Genomic DNA, 10217 nt, shown 5'->3' with positions numbered 1-10217 from the left:
TATTTATTAGTCTAAACTATCACACTAAGATTGTTTGTAGATATAGGTGAAATTACTAACAAATGCTACAACACTATACACATATATATCTTATTTCCTATCATATGCCAATGGCAATAAGGATGTTAAAATATATGTCATTGTGTAATTATATATGTGCTATTCTAATGACATATCACTGTTATAAGGAAAGTATGGCATTTTATCATAATTTTTATTTGTCATCGTGATATCCCATACCATTAATATGCCAAATTATATACATATCTAGAAAATGTGAATTCTTATTTATATATTTGTTTTAGCTTGACAAATTTGTCAGAAGCAAAAAAAGGCCGTTAATGCGTAAAAGTTTGACAAGGTCCCCAGAACCCAAACGCAAGAAAAGTGATTTCGTGGATAAAAACTTTGTTGAAATCAAGGCTGCTGGTGTACCGCCGGATATGGATCATCACATTACTAATCATGATGCAGTCCAGGCAGCAGAGGCATTATTAATGTTGCAGAATTCTAAAAAATAACCGAGTGAGTTAAACTTAGGGGTTTTGGAAATTTTTTAGATTCATATCAACAGGTTGCTATCTTGTGTCTATGGTGTATATTTTTTAAGAGGAGACATCTTTGGTCAAATGTGTTCTGCCTTTTCCATCTAAACAACAAGTATATAAAAATTATTTTTTACACTTTCACCTACTCTGTTAAAAATAAGTTAAAAGACCTTAAAACAACAAAATGATTTCATTGATACTGCATTACTCAGTAAATTGGTAAGTTGGTTGCAATAGTTGTAGAAAAATATGCATGTTATGCAGTTTTTCTACAATGCTTGCAACTGATTAGCCTACTTTATTCAACAAAGAAATCATTTACCATTCAATTAATCCTGATCAGGTAGGTAAATGTTAAATGCAATGTATTTCACCCCTGTAAAAGTTTTCAGTGGTTAACACTAAGCAAGTACCAATTTTTTGAAAAGAAATTGATTTTGAAAGAGTACGAGTCAAACTTATTTTATTTTTCAGGTAAACATTGATTCTGATGGGCAAAAAGGACCAAATGTCCAGGATCAACATTCGATGTTAAAGAATTCATGTGATGAAGAAACACAGACATCATCTTGTTGCTTAACCTTGAATGAATCTTTAGCACTGAAATTAGAAAATTTTCAATTAAAAAGCAAGATTTCTGAACTTGAAAAAAAAATGTATATGTATACAGTCAAAACCGTTGTCCATTGATGACGTGAAAACCGATGACAAGAAAATGGCATTTTACACGGGGCTAACTTAAGGGCAGTTTATGTGCTTGTGGAAATTTCTGGGACCAGCCACTAGAAATCTTTCTCGAATAAATTATTCCAGGAAACTTGAGCTTACACCATCTAAGTCAAGGGGACCGAAGAGAAAATTGTCACCAGAAGATGAACTTTTCCTTACACTGGTTAGACTTCGTCTCGGATTATTGCACACCGACCTAGCCTATCGTTTTAGTGTTTCAGTTAGTACTGTCAATGACATAACTTCAACATGGATACAGTTCTTATATTTACAGTTTAATAGACTACGTAGTGCTATGTTTCCATCTAGAAGAATAATTACCAAGCATTTACCAAAGTCTTTTAGAAAGTATAGAAATGTACGTGTAATATTAGATGCTACTGAGTTTTTTACACAAGTGCCTAGAAATTATGAGCAGCAGGGCAATCTTTACTCTTCTTATAAAAATCATTGTACTTGCAAAGTTCTGATAGGAATAACACCTTCAGGTGCAATATCATTTGTATCTGATGTGTATGAAGGGGCAATTTCTGATAAAGAATTTTTTTAAAAGAGCAAAATTATGGATAAAATCAATCCATGTGATCTGATAATGGTAGATCGGGGATTTACTGTTAAGAGACATTTTGTTGCAGAAAGGTGCAGATATTGTAATCCCACCATTTTTGGGCAATAGAACCAATTTGTCACAAGAAGAAGAAGCGCAAACTCGTGTTATCGCAAAATTACGAATTCATGTTGAGAGGGTAATAGAGCGCATAAAAAAATATAAAATTTGTAAGAAAATTGTACCCTTGAACACACTGTCAACTTTTCCCCAAACAGTCTTTATTGTTGCATGTTTGGTAAACTTTCAGAAACCAATAGTGAAATAAATGTGATGAAAATTTTTCTGATTTCAATGTAGATTTTAAAACTGAGTAAATTTATTAGTAGAAATTAATAAATTTAATTTTTACTTTTTTCAGGGGCAATTTCAGAATTTTCTTGTTCTTGAGGGTTTCGTCTTACCTGAAAGATTGCCTGTATGTACTTGTTAATTTACCTGTGAATTTGCAAAATAAAAACAGTATGCAAGAATATGAATGAAAACTTGATGTTTTATTATGTACAAATGTAAATTAATACTTGAACTGTACAATTTCAAGTTCACGAGGAAGTCGCATGAGGAAATATTCTGGAACAAGATATTCTCTATGGAAAGCCTCAAGTTGAGGACACATGTAAGACCACAAGTCATTATTGACAAATATTCTCTCCACTGACATACCCTTAGGAGACCAGACAACAAAGTCACAAAATTTTAATTCACACAAAGCTAACTGCGTTTGAATCTGATAATAGTATTTGTGATTTCTTTTGAGTCTCAATTTTCCTTGATTATCTTTAACACAACAAAAATTTCTACATTGCTTTGTTGACAAATTTTCTATGAAGTTCAAGGGATTGCAATTTTTAAGTACATATGGGCATTTAATTAGAAAATTAAACGAGACTTACCTTGGTTAAGGTGAAGTTTGATTGAGATTCTATGAGGAAATAGAATCAATGAAGAGATCACGTGAGATTGTACTGCGCATGTGCGGATTCAGAATTTAAAGCGAAATTTTTTTTTGTTAAACCAATTAAACAAATAGCATTATATCTATACAACATATTTGTATAATTGAAGTTGCCGAGTTGATAGATTTAATCTGATCATAGATTTAGAAACCCATTCCTTGTATATGCAGGGTGGGTGGGTGGCACGTGATCTCTTCATTGATTCTATTTCCTCATAGAATCTCAATCAAACTTCACCTTAACCAAGGTAAGTCTCGTTTAATTTTCTAATTCTATTTCGTAAATATCAATTACGAGACCACGTGAGATTTTAAAGAAACAAAACATTTTTTCTCTCTGAACACCCACAATTTATTCAGTCATAACACTATTTACAAAGTTTGTCTCTGCAGAAACAATTGGTTTGTTATAAAACTTTGCAAAAGTTCTTTCATTTGTCCAGCCAACTTTGCTCAAAATTTCATGAACAGGTACAGAGTTAAAGAATGCTTTTGAAACTGATGCTGCTCGAACACTGTGTGGAGAAAACACATTCATGTCAATGCCAGATTGTGTCATAATATATCTAATCCAGCGTGACAATGTATCTTTAGATGCAGCATTATGAGGTTTTACATATGAAATGAATAAAGCATCATCATTATCACTCCGTAATGGCAATGTTCTTTTTAAATATTCAACAAGAACAGTATAAACACAGAGTCTCCTATCTGCTGGATAGGCTTTCAAAACAATATTTGGTCTACGAAAACCTGGTCTACAAGTCTTTAACAAAGAGTTGAAGTTAAAAATAAATGAAGATTTCTTCTTCTGCATACAATTCAATTTTAAGGCATGAACAGTTTGTACTCTAGCAGCACAAGTTAAGCAGATAAGCATACAAAGTTTACAAGTAAGCTCTTTCAAACTCAGATATTTCACAGGTGACAATTTCCTAAGATATCTCAAAACAATAGAGACATCCCAAACATAATCATGTCGAGGAGCAGGGGGTCTTAAATTAAACACCCCTTTCATAAAACGAATAACAAATGGGTGAGATCCTACAGAATGACCATCAATAGCAAAACCCAGTGCTGACAATGATGCTCTTGCTGTATTCAGAGCACTATAACCTAAATTATTATGATATAACATAGTCATGAATTCAATAACATGGTTCACAGAAATTTGAAATTGATTAATCTTCCTTTCACGACAGAAAGAAAACCATTTTTTATGGAAAGTCTTGTACTGTTTCTTTGTGCTGCCTCTCCAAGCTGCCAAGAGGATAACGGTAGCATCCGACGAAAAGCCAGAGTTTTTGAAGTGTCTCCCGACAATCGACATGCCATCATCACAATGGATTTCCTCAAAGGATGAAGTTCCTTGGAATGAACAAGATACATAAGATCCTCCAGTTGAGGCAGGATTCGTGGGTGTTCGATCAACAGTTCCAGAACTATGTTGTACCACACTTGAGTTGTCCACACTGGCACCACCATGATGCACTCTGCTCTTTCCTCCATGATCTTCTGCAAGCACTTCCCTATCAAACTAAAAGGAGGGAATATGTAACTAAAAAATTTTCTCCAATCAATAGTAAATGCATCAACAAAACTTGCATTGGGGTCAGGCTTCCATGAGCAATAAATCTCTACCTGTGCATTAAGACTATTGGCAAACAAATCAATATTTGGCTTTCCAAATAACCTAGTTATGTCATTAAAAACATTACTGTTCAGTCTCCATTCAGTTTGATCATCAAACTTTCTAGATTTTCTATCTGCAACCACATTTTCTACTCCAGGTATGTGGGCAGCCAATAACTAAATGCTCCTATCAATGCACCAGGTCCAAATCTGACTTGCTATATCATTGCATAATTGAGAGTGAATACCTCCCATGTTATTAATATAGCTAACAGCTGTAACATTATCAGTCATAACTTTAATTGATGTGTCACGTTGGTCTTTGAAAAAGGATTTCAATGCATTGAAACATGCGACCAGTTCTAAGGCATTAATGTGATAAGATTGTTCTATATCTGACCAGTGACCACCTATCTCTTGATTATCAAAGGTTGCACCCCAACCCAATAGTGAAGCATCAGAATAAACTACAAACTGGATAGGGCCATGACATATTTGCCTACATGAAAAGTGTACATTGTTTATCCACCATGATAAATCGTCCTTCATTTGATCACTTATATACATTAGAGAATCAAAATTTCCCCTCGAACATTTGAGAGCATCAATTTTATTTCTTTCAAGGGATCTATAATGCAAGGGTCCAAATTCAATGGCTGAGAAACTGGACACAATCAAACCAATAACTGAAGCTACATTTCTGATTGACGCTTCGGATTTTTTGTGCAATTTTTTGCATTCATATAAGATATTTTCTTTCCTCTCATCTGTTAAGGTAACAGTCATTTTAACAGAATCGATAATATTGCCAAGAAAAGCAATTTTCTGAGCAGGTTTAAGGACTGATTTTTCATAATTCACAAAAAATCCAAGTTTCTCAACCAAGGTGATCATTGCACTTGACCCACTGCTACATTCCTGAATAGTTTCTCCCACCAAGAGGGAATCATCTATGTATCCAACATTCAAATAACCTAACCTTCGTAATGTAGCATACACAGGTTTCAATAGCTTTGTAAATAATCTAGGAGCACTAGATAATCCCTGGGGTAAAGAAGTAAATTGAAACAATCTCTTTTCCCAGAAAAACTGCAAGAATTGTTGGTGTTCAGTAGCTACTGGTATAGAATAATAAGCATTTTTAAGATCCACAGATGACATGAAGCAATTAGGGGTTATTATTTTCAAAGCACTTTCAAACGTATCCATCTTAAAATGATGGTATTTAATAAACTGATTAAGTTCTTTTAAATTCAGAATCATTCTAAATTCCCCATTGCGTTTTGGTCTCAGAAATATAGTCGAAACAAATTCAACATTTTCCAGATCAATTTCCATAATAACTTCCATTTTTAGAAGTTTATCTATTTCATTTTTGACATATAAGCATTCTTTGTTATTAAACTTAATTTGATGAGGAAGAGAGGTTTGAGATGGCACACAGTCATTTTCAAATTCTAAATGACAATGTTTTACAATATCAAGAATGCTGTCATCTGAGGTAAGTTTTTCCCACTCGGAAATAAATAGTTTCAATCTACCAGCTTTAAAACTAAGAGATTTGTTTTCTGGAGTTAAGTATTGACTTACCTGGAAGTCTACTTGTTGATGTTGGGCCGAGAGTTCCCTCGTCGCCCTCTGAAGTTTTTTGGCTCATTGTAACCCGAGTAATTTCTATTCTGACTCTGGGTAGATCGATTTTGAAAAGTGGATCTCCGTCCACGAGTGAAGCCAAATCTATTCCTGCCAGCGAAACTTCTGTCAGACCTATGCTGCAAATTGTTGAGTTTGTTACTGATGCGACTACAGTCGCCGATTTCTTTTACTGTTTTGGGGACATCGTCCCCAAAGAGATATGATGTGTATTTCACTTGTTGTGAGCAAAGGTGGGAATATTCCCCCTTCATGTTAGACTTCATGAGTTCTCTGCGAAGCATGTTGATTTGGTAATTAGATTGGCCAAGCAAAGCCAAAGCTTCCATATTTTTGTCTATTAATTCAAAAACACAAGGGTCATCTAGCTTTCCGATTTTGTCGCACACTTTAACCATGACAGTTGCTGCTTTTACCACAGAGGTCTCAATATTTTGTAACTTCTTATCAATTGTTCGAGTATTGGGTTGTAAAAATCCCCACACTAACTGGTTCGTTTTGACAGTGACTAGACTCTCACAATTGTCTGGTCTAGCATTCATAGAATCTTTCGTGAGTTCAGTGTATCTATCATCTTCGATACCTTGTCTGAACCAGTCATTGACACACGAAGCTAACTCGGCGTTAACTGAAGTATCACATACCTCTTTGATTTTGAGTTTTTCACCGGCTGATTTGAACTTGTCGTCAGCACCTGACGATGTCGTAGTGTCTTTATTTGCATTACTAGTATCAACAGAATGATCGGCGGTACAATCATCGAAAGTGACCACGTCACTGTCCGGAATAAGGCCATAGTCGCCACAATCATCGTAATCCTCCGCCATTTTGAAAAGTTCATCAACACGATGACTTAATACATTAAAATTTTGATCGGATTTGCATTGGCTTTCCTGGATTGTCTTAAGAACGTTGAGCACATCAGAAATGGATGGATCTGAACCACTCGTGCCCTGCGAAGCCACTGCAGTAGGTCTACGATCAGAGCCCCGGTCCTTCGACGACGAAGCCGCTGCCGAGAGACTCGACACCGAGTCTGATTTGGCGGATTTGCTACTGGGCTTCTTAGCAGCAGCAGACTCTGCTTTTCTTTTCCTAGTGTTCGTTTTTTCCTCAGAAACGTCTGTAGGAATAGCGTTATTCCTTTCCGGGGACAACATGGCGTTCGCCATCAGTAACTAGAAAACACGTGCACTGCACCACGTGCGAAAATATAAGAAACTGCTGCGAGTGTAGCACACAACTTACGACAAGATGCCTTAAACGTTAGGCGAAGTTATCAAACCTCGTTTGATAAAAATTATAAAATACTTTGTCAACCACGTTGACAATGTCTAAAAACACGTCCGCATCCAACACAAGCAAACAGAACACTGAATCCGCACATGCGCAGTACAATCTCACGTGGTCTCGTAATTGATATTTACGAAATAGAATCTCAACTAGACCCTTTGTTTCATTTAATTTATCAATGAATATTCCATCAGGACTACATCCAAGAGTAGGGTGTTTGGGGTTCAACCACAAACCAGTTTCCTGCACACTGTAGTTTGGATGTTGCTGTTTGTAATGTGAAAGAGCATTAGATTCATGTTCACGCCCATACAGTAGGGCTGCTGTTACAGGGGTATCTGACCACAGAAGTCTATTTACTATACTCGTTATACCTGTTCTGACACATTTAATATCTTTTGCATTTGATGCTGTTACCCTGCACCATCTATTTACCTGCCAGTCCAGAGATGATGCCTGACCTACTGTGTTATCAACTACAAATGGGGAGCATTTGTCAGAACACATATCTTTTAAATTATCAATAAATTGTCTACATTGAATCTTTAGAATATCTACACCATATTCATCTATACTGAAATTTTCATAATAAAAATCTAATAAATTTGTCCATCCACATTCTTGTCCATTTAAGACTAAATTTGATAGAAATTCATTTTTCTGTTCATTTGATAATTCATCCTCCCTCAGCTCTTCAGGTCTTGGATCAGAGTTTAGGATATTTTTCACTGAGGTTTTTTGACGCTTAAGAGTTTTTTTCATGGAATTGTATTCCTTGTTGAAAATCGTCTCAGGATTCTTTTTTTTTCTTCTACCTTTGTTCCACTGAAGTAGTTTGTCTGTGCATGTAGGCAAGTCAGTCCCAAATTCAATCGTGTAGTCTTCCAATGCAAACAACAGAGCTGCAACATGAGAACATCTACCCATGCCAGAAGCAGAGCAAGTACATGTTCCCTCTAATATTGATCCAGATGATTCGGATAATGTTACTGTACAGTTGTAGGAATGTTGTGAGTAGGAAGCCAACACTGATGCTTTGACAAAATAGTGTCCTTTACAACTGACATCATGTATGTTTTTCACATGACCACTCCTAAAGAGATTCATACCCTTAGTAAATGGTTTGCTAGTATGTACATCATCTTCACAGTCATCATCAGAGCTGTTTGAGTCACACTCTACTGATGCTACTGATTCCACAAGGTAATAGTAGATATACCCATGATTAAAATGTTTTGGTATAGATACAGATGGAAACTTCTTCCAGCCTTGAATTGGAACATAGGGAACTTGGGATTCAGCAGGCGTTGGATTCTTTTTAAGATTCAGCCATTTACCATCGTCAACTTTCAGATCAATTTTCACGTTGTTGTTTACAGCATTCTGACATCTGTATAATATTATAAAAATCGTTAATTTTACTGGCCAAAAGGTCAAAACATGTGCTTTTGTAGATGCAATCATGTATCCATTTAACTGACACGAAACATTACTGAGATTATTTTTTTAAAATATTTCATTGTTTACGTTATTGTTTCATTCGTGATAGCCATGACTTGTGTTGTTTACATAAAACGTAATCAGACTTTGGGTACCTTTCTATTGAATCCGGTCGTTTTCCAGAAGCAGGAAGACCCCGACATTTCAACCACCTTTTAACTGAATATTTGTGTGTTCCTCTACAGAGGCGTGAACAAACTTTGCCCCGGGAACGTCCTCCTCTAATAACAAATTGGCCGCCATCGTAACTTTTGTCCGAACCGACCGCAGCGCCTCTAGCGAGAAACTGATTTTAATTTATGCGCATAAATTATGGCGTAAATGTCTATCGATGCTATTAAAAGAATGCGCGAGAATTAACTTCGTCTAAATTGTTTTCTTGGTTGTAAGGAATACTGTGGATACTTATGAAAATTCACACCTGTTAATAGTTTGTATGTTTAATTTTATCTTCATTGAGTCTCCATTGTCGTAATGACATCTGACGGGATATTGGTGCTTTGTTTGTCTAGACCTGGATTCAATTGTTTTTGTATCTCTGATTATAGATCTATTTTGTTTGTTCAACTCGATAAAAAAAACCTGCAACTAACACAGAAAACACAAGATATACACAACAGGTTTGATTCATTCTCAACGTACACTGTATTGGTTTCCTCATCATTGGTTTTCAAATGATTACGTATACAAATCAAAGTTATGTTGGAGTAAAATCCAGATAAAATATGTCACATATTGAGTTCATTTATTTATTCCCACTTAGAAAACATTGTGAAATTCTCAGTTCCCATCTGGCCAACATTTTGATTTTCACAAGGATTTCTGTAAGCCGATATCTCCTTCGGTGGACAGCGCCACTTGGTATTCGTCGGTCAAGATCAACTCGACTTGCTAGCAGATGTAAACACATGGTATGTGGACGGTACCTTTAAAGTTGTCCTGCAATGGCTGCATCCGTTCGCCCAGTTATTTTCCATACACGGATTCCTTGGATATCAGCAGAAACAGGTTCCACCCGCCTTTGAGCTAATGAGCCGGCGCCAGACTTCGGACTACGCCAAAGTATTTTGTACCATTTTGCAAAAATTATCTCGAAAAGCAGCAGTAATATAAAAACAATCGTGGCGGACTTCGAACGAGCAACCTGGGCAGCGGGAAACAATTCCTGGGATAAATATCATTGGCTGTCACGTTCATTGGTCCCAGGCTGTATGGAGGAAGTCGGGTTGCAGGTTTAGTACAGCGAGGATATCAACATATACCGGACAGTCCGCCGAATCCTTGCTCTGCCGTTCCTGCC

At 36.1% G+C, this 10217-nt stretch overlaps 2 protein-coding genes across 2 annotated transcripts; both read right to left on the bottom strand.

The window, feature by feature from the left end:
• Positions 1 to 2860: 2860 nt before the first annotated feature.
• LOC136274330 (uncharacterized) lies at positions 2861 to 7488 on the bottom strand. Its single transcript, XM_066080863.1, has 2 exons — positions 6062 to 7488; positions 2861 to 4376 (listed from the first exon to the last, which is right to left on the bottom strand). The coding sequence occupies exon 1, from the start codon at positions 7294 to 7296 to the stop codon at positions 6070 to 6072; it is 1227 nt and encodes a 408-aa protein (XP_065936935.1). The 5' UTR covers positions 7297 to 7488; the 3' UTR covers positions 2861 to 4376; positions 6062 to 6069.
• On the bottom strand, positions 7391 to 9029 carry LOC136273718 (uncharacterized). The gene has a single exon (XM_066078954.1). The coding sequence runs from the start codon at positions 8879 to 8881 to the stop codon at positions 7391 to 7393; it is 1491 nt and encodes a 496-aa protein (XP_065935026.1). The 5' UTR covers positions 8882 to 9029.
• Between the last annotated feature and the right edge of the window lie 1188 nt (positions 9030 to 10217).

This window comes from Magallana gigas, chromosome 1 (genome assembly GCF_963853765.1).
Source record: "Magallana gigas chromosome 1, xbMagGiga1.1, whole genome shotgun sequence".
NCBI lineage: Eukaryota > Metazoa > Mollusca > Bivalvia > Ostreida > Ostreidae > Magallana > Magallana gigas.
This window is presented reverse-complemented; position numbering and strand designations above follow the sequence as displayed.

Coding starts and splice junctions, on each gene's coding strand:
- LOC136274330 (XM_066080863.1), bottom strand. CDS start 7,296: ATGGCGAACGCCATGTTGTCCCCGGAAAGGAATAACGCTATTCCTACA.
- LOC136273718 (XM_066078954.1), bottom strand. CDS start 8,881: ATGATTGCATCTACAAAAGCACATGTTTTGACCTTTTGGCCAGTAAAA.